The sequence below is a fragment of the Xiphophorus maculatus genome, chromosome 5 (assembly GCF_002775205.1).
Source record: "Xiphophorus maculatus strain JP 163 A chromosome 5, X_maculatus-5.0-male, whole genome shotgun sequence".
In the NCBI taxonomy this organism is placed as follows: domain Eukaryota; kingdom Metazoa; phylum Chordata; class Actinopteri; order Cyprinodontiformes; family Poeciliidae; genus Xiphophorus; species Xiphophorus maculatus.
This window is the reverse complement of record NC_036447.1, coordinates 22,653,473-22,679,642: the sequence shown is the minus strand read 5'-3', so window position 1 is coordinate 22,679,642 and position 26,170 is coordinate 22,653,473. Positions and strand designations below refer to the sequence as shown.

Genomic DNA, 26,170 nt, shown 5'->3' with positions numbered 1-26,170 from the left:
TTAAATTGCATCCGCAGATGTTTCTCTGCATAACCCAAGTGTTGGGAGTTAACATTTGGGTTATGCAAATGTTAACATTTGGGTTAACATTCTCAAGTTAGTAATCTTCTAACTTCTGAAGTTAGAAGATTACTTCTAACTTCTCAAAAGTCTCAAATCCCAGAGAATATTTTTAGATTCTCTGGGATTTGACAAATCTAAAATCATTTTTGGTGTATATATTGTTATATATCACTAACGGTGTGCTTTAGATTTTTTTTAAAAAATTAGGGACAAATGAAGCAAAAATAATTAATTAGTATGAGGACACGTTGAACTACAGCTGTTGCAAACTAGCAGACAATAACTATGTCTTAGGGATGTGAAATATTTACACAAACTGCTTGCCGTAGCCCTGTAGGAACTCCAGCGTTCGTTGGCCACATTGTGCGCTTAAGGTGGACTGAAGATGGCGCCTCCGTCCAACAAAACAGATGCACACAGATTTTAAGGCGGAACTATCTCGCCTTGTGTCTGTACTCTTTGTTGAAGGTTTACAGCAAAACCCATCCATCACAGCACAAAGAAACATAGAAGCTCTCTGAATTTTACCATCGTCTTTGTTTTTTTTTATGAATCCAACTGAGCATTTCCATAAAGATAGAGGGCGACTCCATTCCGGATGAATGGCTGACCCCCCCCCCAAAAAAGTCCAAAACAAAAACTATTGGTCCATTTGTTCCTTCAGCATTTCGTAAGAGTAAAGGAACCATTCTTGTAGTTAAACAGTTTTTTGTGAGTTAAGGATATAGACTTTAAGAAACAGAGCCGCTCCGAGGTTTTTTGAGACCCAAGGGAGAACTTCATTAGGGGACCAGCCTCCACCTCCCCATTCCTTAAATTAATTATCTTATTAATTTAAGTTTCCTCAAAAGATATGTACAAAACACAGGCTTAAAAATGACTCAGACTGGATTGTGTTTTGAATTCCTGCTTGTTCTTTAAATAAATGGTTAATTTGGGAAATCTCAAGATCTGGGTGTTGACCCAGTTTCGACATGTTTGTCTTAACTTTTATGATAAAGTTCTTCAGCAAAATTGCATATATGAGACAACAACATTTGTCTTCACATTGTTTACAATGTGAAGATTACCCACGAGAATGTTATGATTAAAAGTGTTCTCTATTTATTTTTCATTGATGAGCCAAGCTTAATGTTGGATCCAAGCCACCACACACACACACACACACACACACACACACACACACACGCACACACACACACACACACACACACACACGCACACACGCACACACACACACACACACACACACATTGCTCAGTAAGGACACAAGTTCAGGGGAGATTTTACAAGTAAAACTTTATTGGAATGATACTCATGTTGCAAAATATTACACTTGTTTTTATGTCACTGTTCCCGTGACTTTAGATGCTTCCCTTCACAAGAGTGTTTTGTGTGTGTGTGTGTGTGTGGCATGGGTCGATATGGTTTACACTGGCTGGGGAGGAGGGAGATCTCATTTCCCTAAAAAGTGCGACTGTAGGCTCTTATGTACCAGCATTGTGCCTGCACTGAGAAGAAGTTTTGTCTCTGCAAAAGTGTCTCCAGGATGCTGCATACTGAACCTGACATGAAGGAAATGTTGGGGAGGTGATTTCCCAACCATAGATGCAAACAATATCATGATGATAGTAATAGTCTATAAATTAGGCTATTATAATCAGTGAGCAGGCGGATGACGACCAGAAGGCTGCCATCTGTCTGCTAACATACCTCCAGATTCATCAGGAAAAGATTTGACAGAACACCGAACGTAACAACTCAAGAGAGACATTTTTAAATTCAAACTAGTGGCCTTACATGGCATAAAGAAAATAAACAAGCCCCAGATTTATTGTGGCAATTCATTTCCTACCATTTAACATACAAGAAAAAACAAATGTGAAGCATAACATTAGGTCATTTTATGAAGGGGCCTAAAAGTTGAATGTGAATCACAAGGTAAAATAAATAATCTTACAGTGGACCATTGTTTCAGATGTAGTACGTGTTTTTATTCTGCAATTAAGTGTTTCAGGTCCACTGTAAATTCGACCAAACTCGCATTCTGTCTCTGTTCACACAGTAATAATAATAATATAGCCGGTGAACACACTTTTGCCTTAGAGTTTCACAATAAAACCAGCAGCTTATACTGCAGCAAATTTACCATTTATGTGTTAAATGATGTGAGAGATGTGAACTGAGTGTTTTTAGATCTTAACCCACTCTGCATTTGTAATAAGGGTACCGACAAAACATACCTATTTTTGCAAAGAAATGTACAAAAAAAGAAAAACATATAACAAATTCAGAATTTACTGCAGCGAGCTAATCTCCCACTAGAAAAAATAGAAAGTCCAAACTTTCACTTTATTCAGTGGGGGAAATAATTGAATAATAGAATGTAATAGATTTTTAAAATAAAGTTACCAGAGCCATTCTTTTTGGTAGTCCCAACAATCCCTTTAAAGTAGATGTAATAGAAACATTTTAATTCAAAGAACAGAGCTGAACTGAGAACAACAACAGCAAATAATGACATCTTGGGGACGCCAAGTCTCCATAACGATCATGAGACCCCATCTACAAGCCATCCAGCTGCAAGTGAGGCACGAAGCCTTTTCAGTCCCTCCTTCATTAACAGAAACATGGACAGCTTACAAAACTCTACTGAGACCTTGAACAGCGGTATGAGCATTGGTCAGATGAAACAGAGATTAAGCTTTTCAGCAACAAACACTGTAAGTGGGTTTGAAACAAAGTATGAAGATGTAAATGTCATGTTCACTGAAGTACGATGGAGGATCTATAACCCTCTGAGTCTGTTAATTATGGCATCATAAATTCTTTGAAATACTTGATGATTTAGAGAATAGCCTAGTGGCCTTTACCAGTAAACTGAAAATAGTCTCAAGATCCAAGGCCCTGGACAATCTAGAGAGATTATGTAAAGGAAAATGGCCAAAAGTCCATCTCTGTAAATGCTGTTGTGCTGTACTATTGTAAAAAGGTGGCTGTTTGAAGTCTTAACACAGGGCGCCCAGTAACTGTGTCATTGATTACATTGTTGAAAACAATTATTTCCTAACATGGTATTTAATTCATCACTGAGTAAATTTACTTCAATAACAAGTTGGAATATTTAAAAAATGTGACATTATGGTACTACAATAAAATATTTCTGTAATTAACATTTTTACCAGACGTGATAAGATATTGTGTATATGTCGCTTCCTGCAAGTTCTCTTATTTGATGTTTATTGATAAGGCCAAATCAGACCTTCACTGTATCAGCCTGACACTCTGCCTCTTCATATCATTTATCTGTGTTCAAGCTATGTCAGCACAGTGTAAATCGGGGGCCCTATGTGGTAAAAGGGAATGGTCCCCTGTGCACAGAAAAATAGCTATCCAACCCTCTTTGAGTTCCTGACAGTGTTATCTGGGGATGTAGTGATACACTTGGGGAACTTCAATCCCCATGCAAGCAATGTCCGGGTTACCTGGAAGGGTGTGATTGGGATGATTTGGCCTTGCCAATCTGACCCTGACTGGTGTTTTGTTGTTGAACATCTGTGTGAGGCACAAAATGTTCATAAATACCATGTTTGAACACAAGGTGAATCATAATTGTACTTGGCACCATGAATCCTTGGGCCAAAATTTGATGATCAATTTTGTAATCATATCATCAGACCAATGACTTTGCATCTTGGAGACTCAGTTGAAAAGAAGGGCAGAGTTGTCAACTAATCACCACCTGGTAGTGAATTAGATCCAGTGGCAGGGGAGACCTGGTAAGGGTGACCTGAAATGTTCGGCGGAGGAACTTGTCCCAATGATGATCAATTCCCATCTCCAGGAGAATTTCTCTCATGTCCCAAAGGAGGGTGGGGACATGGAATCTGAATGAACCATATTCAGAATCTCCATTGTGAACATGGTCAATGTTGTGGCATTAATAGTATCGATGTCTATCTTGATGGCAACCAGAGGGCCCATTGGTGGACACCAGTAGTGATAGAAGGCATCAGGACTGTAGAAGGAGTCCATCTGGGGTCGGATATTCCTGGGAACTTCTAAAGCAGCTGACAAGTCCTGGGTAGCCAAAAGGACAGAGGCTTCTGTAGTTGCATAAGCAACAAATCGGGCATTGGAGGAATTCAGAGAGGCTGTGGAAAGAGACTTTCAATTGGACTCCAGGAAGTTCGGGGAAACCTTTTGGCTACTCAGAGAGGACTGAGGACATTGTTGAATGATGAAAGGAGGACTTTTAAGAGCTCCTTAATCCGGTCACCCATGTCCTCCACGGAGGAGGCTGAGCCTGAAGACTTGGAACAAGTGGATCATGTCACTGTGGAGGGAGGAATGTCTGGGGTTTCCTCCTGGACCCAATCTCAGATAAGCGGCAGAGGTCACCACGGTAGTTGACATGCTCACTGGTGGTAGCGTGTCAGGTGTTTAGAAAATTCAATCTGATATTCTAAAGACTCTGGACACCGTGGGCCTGTCATGGTTGACACACCTTTTCAATGTCACATGGAGGACTGGAACAACACCACTGGAGTGGCAGACTGATCTGGTGGTCCTCATTTTCAAGAAAGGGTGGCTGACAGTGTGTTCCAATTATCAAGGAATCACACTTCTCAACCACCCTGGGAGAGCTTAGTCTGGGGTGTCAGAGAGGAGGATCTGACTGATAGTTGAACCTTGGATACAGGAAGTGTAATGTGGCTTTTGTCATGCTCATAGAGCAGTGGGCTACATCTTTTAATTTGCGGAACTGCTGAGGGCGTATGCTTGTCAGTTCTACATGTGTTTTATGGTTCTGGAGTAGGCTTATGACCAGGTCCATCCCAGGTATTTTGGGGGCTGTTCTTCACAAGTATGGGGTGTCTGGTTGGGTATCCAATTTATGTATTCCGAAAGCAAGAGCTGGGGTCTGTATTCTCGGCACAAAGTCAAGCCTGTTCCCAGTGTGCTTTGGACTCCATCAGTATTCATGGACAGGATCTCAAGGAATAGTCCTGTAGGAGAGGGCATCTGGTTTGGAAATCTCAGGATCTCATTTTTACATTTTTTACTTAAGATGGGGGTTCTGTTGGCTTTTTCAGCTCATGACCTCCATTGGGCACTGGAGCGGTTCAATGCAGAGTGTGAAGCAGCCAGGATGAGAGTCAGCTCCTTTAAGTCTGAGGCCAAGGTTTCTGGCCAGAGAAAGGAAGACTGCTCCGCTCTCAGTCAGGGGTCAGTCTCCGCCTCAAGTGGAGGAGTTTAAGTATCTAGGTGTCTTGTTCCCAAGTGATAGTAGGATAGAATGCTAGATCAACAGATGGACTGGGGCTTTGTATGCAGTTGTGATGTGTTGTGCTGAAAAAAGAGCTAAGCTCTCAAATTACTGAAATAGATTCTGACCCTCACCTATGGTAATAAGATAAGAAAAAAGGCTGAAAGTATGAGATCCCGGATACAAGCGACCGAAATGAGCGTCCTCTGGAGGATGGCTGGACTCTGCCTTAAAGACAGGGTGAGAATCTCTGGGAGGTTGCTGAAAGTAGAGTCACTGCTTCTCCACATCGAAACAGTCAGTTGAAGTGGTTAGGGCATCTGATCAGAATGCTCCCTGGACACCTCCCTTTGGAGGTTTTCTGGCCACATCCCATTATATGTCCCATCTGGCATGGGAACCCTTTGGGATACCCAGAATGAGCTGGATGATGCTTATGGGGGGGTGGGATGTCTGGGGATCCCTCTTGGACCAGATCTTGGATAAGTGGAAGACAGTAGATACATGGATGGGAATGGTCTCTCCTAAGAGACACATGGGGTAAAGGATACTGTGAACCCAAGTCGCCCACCTGGATAATTCCTTAATGTTAAGCCGTTTCAAACACCACTCTAATTTACAAATGATGCACACAGACTAGTAACATTACAGATGTGTATTTCAAACAAAAGGCCGATCATATTTTTCTCATATCTGAGATTTTTCACAAAGTTGAGACTCTTGACAAAAAACATGATGAAAGGAATTCCTTGTGCCTATCTGAACTATAATATTTCACATCCCTATTAAGGTAAAAGATCAAATTATAATTTAATGCCTGAAACAAAAATGTAATCCTCTCAGGACATTGTTATAATGCCCTGCTGTCAAACTGTGTCAAGCACAGAGACCCCCGAACACCTGAGGTGGCCTTTGTCATAAACTTCAAATCACCAGGTTGTTTACTGTACATGTAAAAGGATATTTCAACAAGCTATAGCAGGAAAACAATGATCAAACATAGCTCTTCTCAGTAAATAAATTTCTATCAGTCCAACTGACATAAAATTCACACTAGATGTCTGTAACAACCCAAGAAACTCCCATTCACAGCAAGATCAACATAACATATGTAATAAACTTGAAAGAAAAAGGCAACTGAACATAACTGAAATCTGTAACTACTGTATGTAGTAAGCAATCCTGCCTTATATTAGTTCAGTTATCAATAATTCATGACAGCTGATTTAGGCGCGAGCGTAAACAATTTCTCTTTTATGCTACCGCAAGAAAAACGTAAGAAGCAATTTTACGACCTCCTCACCCCTATTATTGCAAAAATACAAATAGAACTGGTTAGAGACATATTTCTAAGCTTCTGAATGAGAACCATTACAGCCATTATCCGAGGAGGAAAGAACACAGTGTTTTTTTGTAAAATTTCTGACAAAAAAAGAGTAATCAGATCAGGTCTCCAAAAGCAAAGGATTGGTCTCACTGAGCTTTTGTAATCCAATTTTTTTTTTTATCATGGAAATAAATGATGAACTCAACCACAATGGCCTCACTATACGAGACTCCCTTATTGACCGGAAAGTTTGCTCTAGCTTGCTTTAAGTCTGCTATAGAACATTTTGGTCAAGTCAGTGGAATACTGGCTTATCATCTTTAGATGAGACCAACATTAAACTCTTTGAATGTCACCACACACACAATGTTTGGAGAAGAAATGGCACTGGCCAACAACCCCAAAAACACCATAGTGATAGTGATGTTTGGAGGTGGGAACATTATAGTGTGGGCCTGTCTTTCAGGATATGGTACTGGCAGCATTTATAGGAAGAAATGTACCAAGATATTCTTAGTAATGCCCTTGTTACAATATTTTGCATCAGTTTTTTTGCCTCAGGAAATTATGTGATTGGAAAATAATGCATATTGCATCACTACACATTCAACACTGTAGCATATTCAACTTTAATTATAATATAAACCAAATCTTGCCACATGAGAGTGGTTGCTCTCATACGTCAGGTATACATGCAGCAGCTGCCACAAAATTATTTTAGCTGTAGCTGTTGTGTTTTGATTAATCTGGTTAGTAATTGTTTGAACCACTAGGGGGCACTCTCAGAGCATAGAAATTTAATACCCATAGGGTCTGTTTTTTATCTTTCTAAGGAGAAATTAAAAGATGGTGTGGTTATGAAAAAGCAATACACGACTGGTCATAACTGCAGAACATTTTAAAATTGGTCCTATTTGTCGCTAGTATAAACAGACAAAGCTGATCAAAAGTAGGACAAATACTTGAAAAACATGACAGAATTTGAGGTTTTGCAAAATGTCCTTAATTTCCTCATGTTCAGACTCATGTAACAGGTATCTTTTAAAATGCCAGCATACGTGGCAAGATAGGAAGGAGTGCAACAGCACGTTTCAGAAAGACAATGATCCCAAAAAACATAGTCAATCACCTGACTTGAATATAATTGGAAACACTACAGAAATAACTGGTTATCAGAGAGCGGCCGAGAGGCCGGACGAAATTTCAAGACAGTTTTTATCAAAGAATAATTCAAAATGACAACTGAGAACTTTGACTAGTTTCTACATACGGGAGACGTGTTAAAGCTTCTCTTTCAAATATTTAAGAGAATTCAACTTTGTTATATACAACCTTATTTATGGACTTAGTTGTTTTTATTTCTTTGTATGTACAGATTATTTGGGTTGCTAGCAACATCTGGTGTGAATATTATATCAATAGCCTCATTGGAAACAAATTCACTGAGGAAACAAATTCACTGAGGAAACACATGTTCAATACAAAATTCCCCGATGCATATTCACCTCCTGGTGGTTCACCCATCTGTAACTTGACAAATAGAGTACCAATCATTTTCAGATCATCAATACATACACATAAAATGAAACTTAGCAAAACTAGTGCATGTCCTGAACACACACACAAAGGAAATGATAACAGAGTTGCATGGTTCTCTTTTGTGATATGAGCAAACAGCAACAACCAAGGTAAAGCACACGATCCTGATCGCCATCCGTACAGACTGGAGCACTGATGACCCTCAGCCAGAAGCAGTGGGAGGTCTTCTGCCTCACACGGTGTCTAAAAGTCAAAACCAAGGGGCCAAGCGGTTGTTTCAACAAGTAGAATAATCTCATGGAGTAAATTAGCTCTGAGCTGAAACAGGAAGTACTTTAATCAAAACTGACCAAATATTCTGGAAGGGATAAAGTGTGGAAGACGCCAACTAAAACTCTAAATAGTCCCTTTTTTTGTGTGTGTTCCTTTTAAACTCGTTTAAAACCAGAACTTCAAATTCCCAAATCTATACTCCGAGATTTGCCTGCCGATCCATAGGTTTCATGGAGATAAATGTCTGCTAAGTGATATGTTCAAACCTGAGTTTCCATTATGCGGTTGGTGTTTTTCTCACAACACCATTGAAACTGAGAGAAATCCGTTCTTTTTATTCGTATGTCATTGTACTGTACGTTAGCGTGATATGGTTTCACTGGAGCCACTAAGTACCTACTAACATTTAAAAATGGAGTACTGCAGATATGTACAAAGTCTGTATATATTAACAATAATAAGAGCCATAGATGGAGTTACACAACAGACGTACCTGACTTTTTGTTTCGTCTTTCTTTTGGCCTCTTGTGCCTTTGAAGTATTATATCTATGAAATGGGTCAGGTGAACTCAAGACAAAATATATATCCCATGGGCATTTATCTTAACGTGTGTTGTGTTTTGCTCAATTCACCTCATCGGTGTAAACTGACGATATCTTACGTGCACGTTCATGTAATGACCGGCAGATCGACTGGTTGACTTGTCTTTTTGCTGTGGCACAGAAATGAACAGAACAGAAATAATTGCAGAAACGGGAAGATCTCGGGTGAAAATGCGTAGAGGCAACTCTAAGTTAGTGGGGCTCCCGACACCCATGAAACACAGCGTCGTTGTAAAGGGATTCATAAATAAGACGACAATAAATAAAACACAACAGAAACGCAACAGAAAAGGCAACACTGCTGGTTATCAGTCTCCGCTCTCTTTTTCCGCACACCTCTATTCGATTTTTTCCCTTTTCTTTTTTGTAGCTGGTGCTTATATTTGGACAGAAGACAGCAGACTTTTCTTGTGTCTCCCGTTTGACCAGCCTACCTTAGACTTTCCCTATTTTCCTTATTTCTTCTCCTCTAACTCTAGAATTCAGCAAACTCCTTGGCACATTTCTCGGTGAAGGAGACACGGATCTCCTCCTCTTCATAGTCGTCAAAGTTGCTGGTATCGCCTGGTCCTTTGAACTTTGGAACAAAGGGAGCTTCCACCTAGAAACAATCAAAAACATAAAATGCTCCGAATCCCAATCAAATGCAGTGCAAACAGAGACACAAGTGTGTGCAATGTGGAAATATCAACACACCTTTTTCTGGTAGATGGCAATCCAGTCAGTTGTTGCGAACCACTTATGTCCTTTGATGTCGTTGACTCCGTTTTTGAGGTTCCCAAAGCGCTTTGTGAGATCCACCTGAAAACGAGAGAAGAACGTTCGCCTCATCTTGGAGATCATGGGAAAATAAACCACACCTTACTGTAAGTTGAGTATTTCCTAGACTTTTGCCTTCACCTGTAAGAGGTTCCTCAGTAGGTCCTTCAGGTCTGAACTGAAGTGAGATGGGAACCGAACCTGAGGACAAGGGAATGGAAGAAGCAGTTGTGTGAACACACAGTTACAGTGACAAAAAGAGTTTTCCACAAGTCTTCAAAAGAAAAAAAAAAAAGCAGGTGAATTGGGAATCCTTCTCATCTCTGCTTTCTCTTTTGGTTTTACCCTTCAGGGGTCACCACATCAAATCATCTAACTCCTTTTCGTGCTATCCTCTGCATCCTCTCCGCTCACACCACCTAACTTCATGTCCATCCATAAATCTTGGGTTTGGTCTTTCTCTCAGCCTCCTGCCCCGTGGCTTCCAACCTACTGACACGTCTGCACATGTCCAAACTATCTCAGCCTGGCCTCTCTGGTGCTCCCATTGCTAATCCTATCACTGCCAAAGAGAACCTCGACATCTCCAGTTCTGCCTCATGCCTTTTCTTCATCGCCACTGCCTCTAAACCACACACCATCACCGGTTTCACTACTGTCTTGTACACTTTTCCTCATATTCTTGTTGATACACTTTTATCACACATCCAACTCTATGCTTCTCTCCATCCATTCCACCCCACTTTAACACACTTCTTCACCTCTTTCCCACACTTCTTCCACTGCTCTGGAAGATTGACCCCGGGCCTCTACCTTCTTTACCTTTACTTCCTGTGACATCACCGTTACATTTGTGCCCCTCTCATTCACCCACCCACACACACACACCCCTTCTGTCTTGCTGCGACTGATCTTCATTCCTCTCTTTTCCAGTACACACCTCCACCTGTCTTCTTTTTTCTCTACGTGTGCCCTGCTCTTACTGCAGATCACAACGTCGTCTGCAAACACCTTGGAGGACTCCTGCCTATCCTCATCCTCATCTGTTAGTCAGTCCATCACCTACACGAACAAGAAAGGGAGAAATCCACTTTGGTTTTTTCACCAATAGTGAATGTTGGTGTCAACTTCCAACTGATTGTTGATTTTTACAAAATGAAAACAATTCTGAACTTGCCTTTAAACGATTCACTCTAATGGTGTCAAACTCCAGTCCTCGAGGGGCAGCGTCCTGAAACTTTTATATGTCTCTAGTTCACCGACACTTGAGTCAAAAGGTTGAATTATCTCCTCAGTATGCAGTCAAGTTCTCCAGAGTCCTGCTAATGACCTAAATATTTGATTCGGGTATGCTGAATCTGAGACACGTCTAAAAGCTGCATGACACCAGCTCTCGAGTTGTGAAATCTGACACAGGTGCAAGAAGGTTACTGCATTTAAAATAGAGTTGCATGATGCCAGGGAAACGTAGCTGGGATACTACTTTACGCACAATTTAATTTCTTTTCTTTTCTGTTTCCATTGTCATCATGTTCCCACCACTATTTTGCAATCAGAAGGCATCCATACAGTGAACATGTATCTCAACAGACCAGAATCATTGCTGGCATGCAGAATTTGCTTCTTGGATTGCATACAAAATATATCCTGTCAAATATTGCATCCGAGCAGTCCTTAGTGAATATGATATTGCAATTCAATATATTAACGTATAGCTCTAAAAGGCTTTTAAAATGTGTAACAAACTACTTACCAAAAATTCTGATTTCTCTAATAAGAAGGGAAACTTTCATTGTTAATGTTAATTCTTACATTTTGCCTTGCAGATTGATTCACATCTTATAAAAACATCAAACTCTTGGATTATTAGTTGGATTACGTACAAGAACTGAAACTACGCAGTCTTGGTGAGATTTATTTATACAAGACCATAAATCCTAAAATTAAATGATGTACCACAAAACATCTGGATTTAGGTACTGTAGAAGCAGTCTACAGAAATCACTGAGTTTTTAAACAACAAAAGAAAACTATCGGAAATTAATCAAATTTTTTCCTCAAAAGCGCAAGACGAAACAGAAAAACAGAGTGAAGTCAGTTTTCAGTAAAAAAACACCAAACGTTTTAAGTGTCAGAGCAAAGTGAAAACAGCCAAACTCACCTTCCCTGATACAATCTTTTCATAGATTTGAATTGGCTGATCGGCAAAGAAAGGAGGATACCCTGCTGCCATCTCATAGACGAGAACACCCAGCGCCCACCAGTCCACTGCCTTGTTGTATCCCTGCCGGTGTAAACATGTGGAGAAAGTTCACTTTAAAGCGCAATATTAAATATTAACAATTTCCTTAATATATTTGCTCTTTTGTGAAATATTTGTGCTATTCATCACAGCTAGGACCATATTTTGGCTCCTTTTACAAATCAGGACAGATCAACATAACTCTAACAGTTTATATATATATATATATATATATATATATATATATATATATATATATATATATATATATATATATACAGTATATTGTTGTAATGTTAAAACAAAATGTTGTTTAATGCGTTTTCAGATTGCCTCACTTCAGGTTTCGACTAAAAAACACAATCGAAAACAAACAGACGAAAAGGTCAAGGGAAGATGGATCACCTTGCTGAGGATGATCTCTGGAGCCAGATATTCTGGGGTGCCACACAGTGTCCAGGTCCGGCCCTTTACCCGTTTGGCAAAGCCAAAATCTGTAACCTGAGTAGCAATGAGAGAGAGAAAAAAATAGCTGACGGACGTTTATTTTAATCAGAAATAACTGAAAATAAAATAGACAGAGACAGAGGGAAGAGAAAACATCTTGGAGCAGAAATATTTTCTGTTATTTCACATTAAACCACAAGGGGGCGACACAACCATTCAAGACTCTTCCAGTTTTACTACAATGATATAAATATAAATTTCATTTCCAGACAGTTTTCTAGATTTTTTTTTTTCCTTTTTCATATTTTTAGGAAATTATGAACATGTACACTTCCCTGTTTGATTTTCCGTGGTTTCCAGAAGTTTACCGTATTTATGAATTAATTTAAAATTCTGGCAAGCACAGCTGCAGGCATTTTACTGTAAATTATAGACTTTTTTTTTTACAGTGTGGAATGGTTGACTTTAATCCCTTTAAATCCCAGTTTGTGATTAAAAATTCATTTTATTTCAAACGATTTCAAAATACAAAAACTGATATCAGGGAAATAAATCCAAATGCACAAACACAAGAATAAGCCGAGGAACTAAATACAAAGAAATAAGATTAATAATCAACACAGAAAAATAAATTTAATGTGGCAAAACCTACAGAACATAAATAAAACAACATAAACAAAAATGAACACCAGGCCACAAACACCAAAAGATCGTGAGGGAAGAAACAGAATCTCTGACCTGTATGTAGCCCTGTTGGTCTATGAGCAAGTTTTCAGGTTTCAAGTCTCTGTAGATCAGGTCCAGAGCGTGCAGGTACTCAAAGGTCAGCACGATCTGAGCAGCGTAGAACCGAGCGTGCGGCTCACTGCACGAACAGAAGCACAGCAGGAACCGACAGTGAACGGTTTGGTATAAAACTTTGGAGAACTAAGACACAGCAAAAATACCAAAGCATCTTCATGACCATCATCAGAAACTACTGAACGCTTCATGAAAGCACACTTCAATCAGTAACTCCAGGAAGTTGCGGCAGCAACTATTAACGCAAATTCATTCATTATTTGCAATCTTTTTCTCAGACTTTTCAGCAGTCGTCGCAACTTTTCTGCAAATCCGACGAATCACCTTAACGTTTTTTTGTATTTCGTTCTTTTCTGACCAATCACTGGAACTTGGCTGAATTTTGACCAATCTCCTCAGCCTCCTGTTAATAATTTAACTTCCTGCTTTACGACATCTCCAGAAGCTTGCGCCTGGAAGATGAAAGCATGTGTGACGTTAAACGGTAACGTCCTCTTTTTTTTTTTTCTGCAAAAACCCTCGCGAGACGTTCTGTAGGATTTGTTGTACAGCATACAGCTCATGTTAACTTGATTGACCAATAAGGATTATTTCTTTTGCACTTTGACAACTCCTCAGGACATGACTTTATTTGCATTAAGTATGCTACCTTGAGAAGGCACTTGAAAATGTTCTCTGCATTTTCAGTTTTAACTCTGTTAAAATCCTTTAATCTTTTATTGGGAGGTTTTTATAAGACTGTGTTATGGCAAAATAAAGCTTAAAAAAATGCAACTTTGACCACAACTTTTTGAAAAAGGTGCTGCAAAATCTGTTATTTTAGGCTCCAACAATCACAGCAACAAAAACATGGCAACATTTCGGAGGGACTGTTAAATGCTTCAAAGACACTGACCTGAATCTGCCAATTCTTCGTAGGTGGGAAAACATTTCTCCACCTGGTACATATTCCATAACCATGTAAAGGTTGGTGTTGTCCTGGATACACAAATAAAAGGATGGAGATTAGGAATACGTACAAATATACAAACACACAATAAACTGGAAAAAGACATGGGAATCTGAGCATAAAGCTTGTTGCCTTCTTGCTAATGTGTGTTATTCCCTGACTGCTTTTAGGCTCTGGTGAAATAAACCTTAAATGAAAGACTATAACACAAATAAAGTGACAGTTTGTCTGGAGTCAGACAAACTGACTCAAGAGTCAGTTTGTCTCTTTTGGGCTGCAGCACAACAGCTCAGCAACATAAGAGCTGAGAAAAGCTTTCTCTTAAGAATAAAATACATTTACCTGTAATTTTACTCCATTGGAAGCTTTTTTAATATATAAAAATTATACTGGACCTCTCAGAATGACTGGTGGCATAGATTTGTGTTCATTGGTGCCACTTCAATCCGTGTGCAGAGCAGCACACATGGGCCGTTAATAGGTTTATTTAAGGCCTCAAGGATACTGAATGCCTGCCCAACCAGGTGCGTCTAAACAGCTTAACCTGAGCGAGGACAAAATTGGAGTACGGCCCTCATCTGGGTTAGTCTGTGTAGGCGCAAGAGTGCTGCTGACTCCTCTTCACGTGGCCGGCCTGATTTTGTTCTGCTGAGACGGGGGTTTACGGTCTCGGAAGAGGCGACGACACAACAGAGGTCAGAAAATCAACAAGGGCAGCGCAGAGGAAACAACTGATGAGACGGAGGCAGGATTCCCACAAATGTTCCATTTCTAAATTCAGTTCTTTTCCAGATTCACAGTTCTAGATTTTTCCCAGTAGTTTTACTTCCATGAAGGACATAAAATTTAAAATGCTAAGCTATTTGGTGTTTATAATTTCCACAAATCTTGAAACAACACGAGTGTTTACTTTTCTGCTTTTTGGCTCCAGAACAAGCTGTGTTAAGCTCGGTTTCTGACATCTACAATAATGAATCTAATCTGGATTGGTTTATCCAAATTTATTAAAGACTCTTGATTGGATAGGCTCTTAAAAAGTTTATGAATGGGAGATCACAGCTTGTGATTGGCTACACGTGTTCTGATTGTACAAGAAGGAATGAATTACATCTAAATAGGATCGAGTTTAGAAACTACAGGTTCTGAAAAAGGCATAAAAAAAGCAGTGAATCGATGGCATGTTTAGATTTTTAAATGTACGTTTTTCTGGTGAATGATGTCCTAAATCCAAACTGGGGGAAATAATCTGAAACTGAGGTAATGTTAAAATAAAAAGCCCCAATTTTACCAGAAATCTTGATTTCTATCTGGAGAAAGCCGACATTTTTCAATAAACGCAGTCAGACTTGGGAACTGATAAAACAACGACATAAATGGGCCTTAATAATTTTGCTCCTTTATCATTTCCTACTTTTGTTGCTTTAGGTCTGTAATTTCTAGGAAATACACAGAAACACTGACGTTCAGCAATGCTAACAATGCTAACAGCTAATAGAGCAGGGGTGGGCAATCCTGGTCCTCAAGGGCCAGTGTCCTGCAACTCTTAGATGTCTCCCTGGTCCAACACGTTTGAGAGGATGATGAAGACATTTCCAAACTAAAACCTCAAACCATTTTGTCTTTGTTTACGATCAGTATTAACCTGATTTACTGTGATTGTTTTCTCACGGACATGGTAGAATATCACATTCGTTCCCAGTAAACATTTTAATAATCACACTGGGAAAGCTACAATTTATTTGAAACTCTTTAATCGAAGCTCAGCAGGCCAGACTGTTAACAAAAGCGATGATCTGAAACTGGCCACATTTAACTGGTTGGTGCATCTCACTACTTACGTGATTAAACAGTGACTATGACAGAGTCATTCTCATAAAATCTTGCAGTACATAGATAAAGATGAGTAAAGGTTGCAAGGTGAAAGCCAAAACAAGGCTGGGTCTAAACGGAGAGGTCAGCGGCTGGGTCATCAGAGCTCTTAGCGTGTGGAGCTCGCACTTCTCCACATGCCACACAATCATTTCGTTATGCAGCGACAAACAAGTTCATGCCTGATGCTGCCTCTGCATCCAAAGAGGCGACTGACGCGACATAAACAGACAGGACGGGGCAGCGCCGTGCAGAAACAGCGCGGGACTTCACAACAGCAGCCGCAGCCAGTTTGATTCAATTAAGCACAGCAGAGAGGTGGATAACGGCGAGCGCCCATCTTGGTTTTTGTTTTTTTTTAGCTCATTGTCTTTTATTTTCATTGTCTGAAACGCTTTTATTCTGTCATGTTGACATGTTTCCGGAGACCGTTTTGAGGAGAAGCTCTGGACAGTCGGTCTGAACGGCAAAACGTGCAACTCGCGACCACCCAAGGATACAAACAGGGACGCCGTCAGACGTTCTCCGTACCTTGAATGAATACTCTAACCGCACGAGAAAGGGAAAGCTGACAGCCTGGAGGATCCTCTTCTCGTTTAGAGTGTGCTCTATTTGCTTAAGCTTCACCACCTGGAGGTCACACACAAGCAAAACACACACACACACACAAGCAAACTCAGAGGAAGAAAAGGAACTCAGATTGATCACAGAAAAGACTTGTGAAATTTGAATTAGGTAATAAATTAAAAAAAAAAACTCTCTTACAAGAGCACCCTAACATCATCTGAGAGTTAAACAAGCTATTTGAAATACAACTTTACTTTCACTAAACAGTTAAATACTAAGCCAAGTAGAGATGTTACTGTGCATTCAGCTGACTAGATTCGTCTCTTGATACTGGGTTTTGGAAAACAAGACAGTGAGATTTTTTGTTTTCACAGTTGATAAGAAACTGCACTTTAAGGACTCTGAAGTAGTCAAAACAAGAGTTTACTGAGATCTCTGGGCGTAAAAATTCAAGTTTAAAAATTTAAACACCCCATTGCATTTCTTATCAAAGTGCAGCATGTCGAACAAAACGTCACCCATTAGTTCTGGAAATGAAGGCAAGCTCTTCAGGCTCGACAGACTATTTCCAAGTTTAAGACTCGTGTTTTGAAGTAACAAAGAAGTTGTGTTCGAATTGCTGACGCTTTCATTGTGATCACTGTGAGAACAGCATGACTGGCCTTCACTGCATCAGTACACACCATCTGCAGAACAACTCGAGCCGGGTTTGACCAGCACATACATTATCGTTGACCTGTTGAACTCACTCTAAAGCGACCGTAACACCAATTCAGACATTGGAAATGCTGTCTCTCTTTTATAAAGAGCAGAGCGTTTTTAAAAAAAAAAACTTTTAACCAGAAATGATCCAGTCCAGATTCCCTAAATAAAACATGAAATCGGCTTCCACTTCTGAAGGGAAGCTAAAACTCAGATGCTAACTTCAGCGTCATGAACCAGATGCGGTATACTCCAAAATCCTTTCAGTTCTTATGATCCGTTTGTGTCTTCTACAACAACAAAAATCCACAAAAGATTGTCAAATAAGCAGCTTAAAAGCTTTCAACAACTACCAGCACAACTCAACAACTACTTTGTGTCTTATGCCACAATAATATTCTCATTACTATTAGCAGGTTGCTCAAAGTACTCACTGATCTATCCAGGGCCAAGAATAGTAGCTAACAGTCATTTAACCTAATATATACCCTAATTACACAATTTTTTGTTATATTTTAAGATATATGAAAACTAATTAATTACCCTGTCAACATAAAAGAAGACTTACCATCATAATCATCAACAAGTGAACATCAACAGTTCAGACATTTAAACGAAACGTGTTAGGCCTGTGATCCAGATCAGTAGAACTGGATGGGAAATTGGATTATTTACATTTGTTTTTCCCACCAGTCTGTTAGAAAACTAACATGAGCAGGTATTAATTTCTTCAAATATGTCAATTTTACTTGTGGATTGAGACGAAACTTACACCTGGATTTGATGCTCCCTGAACGAAGCAGCAGGACCTTTTTTCCCCCCCAACGCCCATAAAAAACAGGTCAGTGTTTCCCACGAGTAACAAGCCGGCAACACTGAACATGAGCATCTCAATGACAATAACATTTCTAAACCCTCCTAACTCCGCCCGCCCTCCTGCGACCTCGATGACCCCCGGTCTGCCGAGACTGACCTTCTGCTTGTTGAGGATCTTCATGGCGTAATGCTGTCCCGTTTCTCTGTGCTTCACCAGCATAACGCGGCCAAACGAGCCCGTGCCCAAGGTTTTCAACCTCTCAAACTGCTCCAGGCTAGCAGTGTTCTGGACACGTGAAAAACAGAAAGGGTTAGCCCATTTTTCTGGAAAAGGACGGCGGAGGCGCCATTGCAAAGCCATTTTCATAAACACATGCAACGGATGCCCACAGACAGGCATAAAAATATTCATAATAACAAGAAAAATAAGATAAGTACTGTAAAGTAAGGTCTAACATACAACCTAAGGAAAAAATAGCAGATTCACATTCGAAGTAATGTGTGATAGGAGAACTGCCCAAACTGTGCTGGTATACATTTATGCAAAAACAGTTTTTTTACAAGACTATGAAAACATGCATAAAGAACTGTCTGCGGAAAAGTAAACAGGATGCTGTATTTGTTGGAAACAGGGATGGTTGCAGTCTCTGGAGAGAAAACTAGAATTGGCCAGAAATTTAGAACCAGTCCGTCTTTATTCACCGCTGCAACAACTGCTGCAACCAGAAACGGTAATGGTTACAATTGCAGCATCTGTCGGCTTCAGGGCTGGGCATTGAGATTGTTCATTTTGGTCTTGAGGTCACATCAATTAGTGGCCCCAAAATGTCACTAAGTGATGCTGTTAATCTTACTGTGAGTTTTTTAATCGCCATTTCCTGACTTACACGGGGATCAGTTGTTGGTCTTTCCCAGTTTGTAGGGGCGCTAAGTGAAAACGTGAGTCACAAAATAGTTATCCCTCAGGGGAACTAATAAGGTCGTGGATTCTAGACTAAAACTTCCTCAAACAGCAGAGTTTAAGATACCAAAATGCTTCAATTACATTTAAATGAGCAGACAATGTTAAGGGTGGTTTCAGTGATTTTGTTAAAACATTTCTTGACTTGGGATTTTCTCCCACATCTGTGAAAATATTTCAATGAAATGTTGGGATTTTCTGTAGTGTTTTGTGTGGTTGTGCTACAGCAAAAAAAAAAAAACATCCATTATTTTTTATAAAAACATCTTTGTTGTTTTATCAGCCTTCCAGACCAGTCAGGTCTTCTGATTCTGTTTCTGCTCTGCATCCCCAGAACCAGAACCAAACACGGAGAAGCAGCATTCAGCTTCTGTGCACCACAAATCTGGAACAAACTTCCAGAAAACTGCAAAACAGCTGAAACACCGAGTGCCGTAAAATCTGGACTACAAACCCAACTGTTTAGAGCTGCTTTTGAAACATAATCATGAAACACGAATCAACAATCTGATGCGTAAGGACGCCACAATGCAGTGTTTCAAATGTTCACCGTGTATTTTCGTGTTTTTATCATGTTTGAAATGCCTCGTTGCTAAAATGTGCTATCAAAAAAAAAAAAAAAAAAAGATTAACTGATTGATTGCAAACCTGTGAAGGATTCTCCCATTTCTTGAGGAAGTCCTCTTTGGCTTTAGCAAGGAACTCCTTGACTGTAGGAGGACGGGAGAAACATGTGTTAGTGGTTTGTTGTTACAGATAATGAGAGATGCTTCAGAAATACTTAAGAGTCTGCTGATATTTTTAGAGGTCAACTGCACAACGCACGACTAAACCTACATCCTGCTGTACTGTTATTTGTGACATTACTTCACAACTTTGACTAACATGCAAAGCAGTTCCAAACAATAATTTGCATCCAACACTCTCGTACACACACGCACACGCACACACACACACACACACACACACCCCTCCAGTCACAGTGCTCAAAACTATACTCATGAAAATGCAGCACACCTCAAAAAGACAGCATAATTACATGTTTCAGTGCTCCGGCTGTGGTAAGAAATATGATATGTGTTGGTTTTTTTTGGGAGTTTTTTATTTAGAGATATTTTTATATTAAAACAGAAAGAAAGTACAAAACATGTTATGCTTTCTGGAAACTCTAAGTGCCGATTCTTGAAACTGAAAGCGGAGCAAGAGCTTTCCAGTCGGCATGGCCAATAATCTTCGATTCTCAAAAATGAAATACATAAATAAATAAGAACGGGCTGAGCAAGCGTCTGCTCTGCAAAGACAAACCGCCTGAACGTAGAAGACACAGCAGAGGAGAGTCTAACTAATCCTTGTTGCACAGCAACCGTGTTTAAGCATTACACAGTGGGATATGTTGTTGGTGGAAGTGCTTGTAGCATATGTCCCGCTAATGTTTTGACATGCAAACCACTTTCTGATCTTTCATGTTATTTTACAATGCAAAGAGGGAAGGCTTTCATTTTCTGCTCAACAATAAATTTGCATTGAGTTTACAGCACAGGTGCTGTGAGTGCAGGTCCAGGCCAAGGATGTGTGGAACATTTTTTGCGGCGCCTCCCAACCAGGCCTGTCGTGGTTACAAATCACATTTTGCTGGGCGATAACTTGGCCCAGAAGTAATTGCGCTAGACGATAATATTGTCATTTTGAGACCATTTTCAACTGAGATAGTGACAATCAAACACTAGTGCAAGTTTGCCCTCTCAAAGACGAATCAATTTGAATTTTGTACAGAACAGTTCACGCTAAAAGACATTTTGAAAAAACACAACAACCAAAAGCAATAAATAAAAAGGAAATAAAAACCACACACAGCCAAAAACCACACATGAAATGTGATTAAGATTCAGCTGGGTGTTGATTAATTTGAATATTTCCAGTTGCGGATTCCTTTGGTCCACTGTATGCAATTTTTAATAAATGCACAGCGTTTTCCATTTAGTTTATTTAATTTCTATATATATATATATATATATATATATATATATATATATATATATATATATATGTGTGTGTGTGTGTGTGTGTGTGAACATACTTGTTTTGATTATCTGTCACTGTGCTGCTGCTGCACCAAAATTTCCCCAGTGTGGGACAATAAAGGAATTTCTATGCTATTCTGTGAAATAGCTTTGAATAGTTTTACATAACTTCTACAGCAAAGTTGAGAAGAAAAGTGCATGAACTTGAGAATAATTAATAGTTTATTTGAATAATATCTAGAACCAAAAGCCTCACAAGAAACATATTATTTCGCAAAAAATAGAAATGCACATTGTACATTGCAATATATGTTTTATTTTTACTCAGGGAAGTCTGAATAATTTGCTCTTCGTGTAACAAAACATAGATAATAAATACTTATGACTTATTTGCAAAAAGTTTAAATATTCCTGAATTTTTCCCCCCCAGCTCAAGTAGCATAAAAAGTTTTAACAAAACTCCAAACATGCTAAACATACCTATACATATCCGTCTACGTACAGCACAGACCAAAGGTTTGGACACACCTTCTAATTCAATGGGTTTTCTTTATTTTCATGACTATTTATAAGGCAAGAAATCCCACTTATTAACCTGACAGGACACACCTATGAAGTGAAAACCATTTCAGGTGACTACCTCTGGAAGCTCATCGAGAAAATGCAGAGTGTGTGCAAAGCAGTAATCACAGCAAAAGGTTGTTACTTTGAAGAAACTAGAATATAAGGGGTATTTTCAGTTGTTTTACACTTTTTTGTTTAGTGCATATTTCCACATGTGTTATTCATAGTTTTGATGCCTTCAGTGTGAATCTACAATGTCAATAGTCATGAAAATAAAGGAAACTCATTGAATTAAAAGGTGCGGCCAAACTTTTGGTCTGCACTGTATGTGTGCAGACAGTGGTGAATTTATCAATGTGAGTTCAAGTTTTTGTTGAAGGAAGCCTCCCTCCCCCCAGAAAAACCAATTCCGAGCTTCCAAAAAGCTTCGCGGTTTTTGCCGATGCTTTGCCCGGGAGCAGAGTCAACAGCAATATCTATTTCCATAAAGCAACAGGCACAGAGTGTTCGGGAAACACCTGACACCGAGCTCGTTTGCGATCTCGCCAAGATCGGAGCAAAAAGACAAATGAAGACGCTCAACACAGCCGCAGCTTGCACTCGCTCTCGGCTGGTTTGCAGAAAATGATGACTGTAGACTAAAACTTGCTGTACGTCAAGTGTAAAAATCCCACGCCCCACTAACATACCACAAAACGGAGCCTAAAATCGATTCCTGATCAAGATGTTTCACACGGACATTGGAGCGAAGCGCTGTCGAGCAATTTCTGCACGCATACAGTTTAAAGCCCGATTAGCGGGTCGTAATGAATGGAGGGAGGCCTGCTGCTTGCAGCGTATGGCAGGTGGTGTGAAGCTTTAACGGGACGCTGTGTCACGTTGTTTCTCATCGTTTCATGAGGATGTAACGGAGCAGGTACAGACCGGAGGGGTGGGGGTGAGAGAGAGAGAGAGAGCATACCCACCGCTTTCCATCTCGCTGCCCTTTCTGGCCGTGGGCGCGTTGCCCATGATGACAACCTGTCAACGGAGCAATCCGTGGCTTTGGGCCGCCCTGCAGCCTCCTCAAGCCGGTGTAATCTCTCTTAGATCTTCTCTGTGTTTCCTCTATCCAGCAGGAACGGAGCGTTAACCCGTTTAGAAGAAGAAGAAGAAGAAGACGAAGAAGAGAAAATAAAAAAGATAAATAAAAAAGAAGAAGAAGAAGAAGAAAAATCCCCCGACAGATGCTGCTAATGCGGCGCCACGGCGAGGAAAGGCTGGGATAAGCGGCTCCACTCCCTCCACGGTCATCCGCAGCCGACGCCGGGTTTCAGATCCTCTCCGTGGACCCCCGGCCCCCTGGTTAGGGCTTCAGTGGAACCATCAGACCGAGCTCGGCGCAGATGGCCCGAGCTCGGAGGATCCAGTCTCCGCCTGACCCTCCTTGCAGCCCCCGCCGATTGAGCCCCCCTCCCCACCCCGGCTCCCCACCTCTCCTCCTCAGTCCAGAAAAACAACGGTTCCCGGCGCGAGCGAGCGATACTCTCAGTCCGAAGCGTCCCGATTTCCGGTGGCGAACCCAGCTTTAAAAAAACAAATCAACCTAGGCTGGGTCCGGCAACTGCAGGTATTCATCCAAATCAACATCGGCCCCCCCGTAGCCTCGGAGACGAGCGAGATGACGGAACTACAGGCTGGCGAAGGCTCCGCCCACTCGCCGAATCATCCGTTAATTGACAGCTGAGAGCCGCTCGATGATTGGCTGCGTCCTTGCAGCGGTAAGCTCGGGAGTCCTCTGATTGGATATCTTGTTCTATCCCTCAAAGGGACAGCGCGTCTGATAGCCCTATCAGAAAAGCGAGTGAGAGAAGCGTCATCGATTATTTTCCTCCCAACAACGCGCGCGCCCACTGTCTCTGGTCTCCGTCCTCCATTGGCTTGACGCTTAGGGACCGTGGGAATCTCAGTGAGCGCGATGTTGCCCATTGGCTGTGAGCAGTGATTGACAGGAAGGCCCGCCCACCTACCCCCCCTCTTAAAAAAAAGGAAAACTCATTTACCCCACCCCCGTCCCCTCCAGCATCCAGCGACTGATACACGTTTGGCTGAGTGACGTCAACCGCGAGCTATTTTTAGATATGTTGGTCAGAATTTAACGCACGCCTGTATGGCAGGACATCGTACCACATAATCAAACTGCACTTCATTTTGTTTGTATTAATAATGGCAACTAGTCAGAACTATAACTAAAGATATGCAAAGTGGAGTTAAATTTTTTTTTTCTTTTAAGTGAATATTAAAGCTAAAAAATTTTGTAACAGTTTTTATTTACTTGCGCTTAAAATTATAAGGAACACATTCTACTCTAAATCAAAACTTTAATAACATCCATCCATCCATCTTCTTCTTCCGCTTATCCGGGTCGGGTCGCGGGGGTAGAAGCTTCAGAAGGGAGGCCCAGACTTCCCTCTCCCGGGCCACTTGTTCCAGCTCTTCCGGGGGAATCCCAAGGCGTTCCCAGGCCAGCCGAGAGACATAGCCCCTCCAGCGTGTCCTGGGTCTTCCCCGGTTCCTCCTCCCGGTGGGACGTGCCTGGAACACCTCACCAGGGAGGAGTCCAGGAGGCATCCTGACCAGATGTCCCTCAACTGGCTCCTCTCGATGTGAAGGAGCAGCGGCTCTACTCTGAGTCCCTCCCGGATGACTGAGCTTCTCACCCTATCTCTAAGGGAGAGCCCAGCCACCCTACGGAGAAAACCCATTTTGGCCGCTTGTATCCACAACCTCTTTGAGTCTTAAATTTAATAACAGACTTAAATTAAATAACACTTAAATTTAATAACAAACTCATTAAATTAATTATTATGCTACAGACTAAGCATAATAATTACAGAAGAAAAGAACAAACATTTATTGTATAAACTGAAAATGCTTAAAAATATACATTTCCTATTTTTCACTGAACTAATATTTGCCTAATTACCCATGGTTTGTGAGAACTACTTTCACTTTCTGTGCCTTTAAAAATTTTAAGAAGGTTGATTTGGTTGAAATAAACTATCTTTTTTTAATTAAGCTGATATGACAACAGGCGTTTGGTCAAGTTAACAGAACTGACCAAAGTTATTTACAGGTAAATAACTTGTACAGGTAAATCAAAATATGAATGCTGAGATCCTCAATTATATTTTTACTTGTTCTGTTTTTTTCCATACAAAGCAGCATCCGAAATGTCTGAATTTTTTTTTTCTCCCTTTGAATTCCAGATTTCAACTTCGCTCACACACATAAACTCTTTTTCCAGGACAATGTTTAAGTTATGAAGATATTTAAATATATATATATATATATGCCAGTGCAACACTCGCAAATTGAAAAACTTGTCACACAATAATGACATATCTCAAATGTCCATTATGGACAGCTTAGTGTCCTTCTCCATATATAAATATTCACCTATATACTGAGGAAAATAGTTATGCTTGCTTTTAAGAATTTACATTATATGATAAGTTGGCTTGCCATTTTCACAAAGCACTGTGAAAGCAAGGACGTTTACACATTTTGGAGGGATTTTTAGTAAAGAAAAAACCCTAATCTGAATAAACAGGATTTTTCTCCCCCCTCCTTTTTACTTTGATTGTTACACCAGGTGTTTCTACAGCCAGGCGGTCAGTCAAACCCCACCACTCCCTCCATCTGCACCCCTCAACGCAGCACCTGGATTACCTACTGGGAGAGCACCGAGCGCCCTTTACATCCAGCATCATCAAAAGGCTAATTTCTCACAGATTTGCATTTGAATATCCTTTTGAACCAGTTCATATTGTAACAGTACGTCGGTAACAAAAAACATGAACAAGCAGTTAATACCCATCGCGTCGGTATCATTCATTCCTATATGCCTGGGACCGAACCAACCAGATGGTTAATGCCTTACAACCCGTTTCCCTACATGTGAAGTTCTGCTTTTATGTGAAATCTGCTGGGCGTTGACAAGACGTCAAGCTGGTTCACCTGGTTTCAACACGAGCCTTCAGCTGCATGTGCATTTCTACTATTGAAACCTTAGACGTAAACATAAATAGCAACTAAACAGGAATGCAGTAAACATTCAAGCTGCAATAAGCAGACAGGATTTTTACCTGATAAATGGCATTTAGTCTTTTTCAGCAATTCTTTTTCCCCCTAATCTATTATCTATTATGAATGCGTAACTAATGCTTTTCATCACCTTAAACATAGCAGACATCAGAAGTGGAGGGAACAGATGGATGGATGGGGGAGTTACTCGATGCGACGAAGATAAAACGAGCAAGAGCAGTCACCCCCCCTCCTCTCTTCTCCTCCCCCTCCTATTTTGTGCTGCAGTTTCCTAGCAACATGAGGCTGGAGTGGAAATGGTGAAGTGATGCT

General features: G+C 40.5%; 1 protein-coding gene across 1 annotated transcript; it reads right to left on the bottom strand.

Annotated features, from left to right (window-relative positions):
• Positions 1-1,343: 1,343 nt before the first annotated feature.
• prkaca (protein kinase cAMP-activated catalytic subunit alpha) lies at positions 1,344-23,209 on the bottom strand. The gene is made up of 11 exons (XM_005805059.2): positions 22,738-23,209; positions 19,836-19,897; positions 18,384-18,512; positions 16,673-16,771; positions 14,219-14,301; positions 13,261-13,387; positions 12,481-12,576; positions 11,995-12,117; positions 9,975-10,034; positions 9,771-9,875; positions 1,344-9,675 (listed from the first exon to the last, which is right to left on the bottom strand). The coding sequence occupies exons 1-11, from the start codon at positions 22,781-22,783 to the stop codon at positions 9,550-9,552; spliced, it is 1,056 nt and encodes a 351-aa protein (XP_005805116.1). The 5' UTR covers positions 22,784-23,209; the 3' UTR covers positions 1,344-9,549.
• Positions 23,210-26,170: the final 2,961 nt, after the last annotated feature.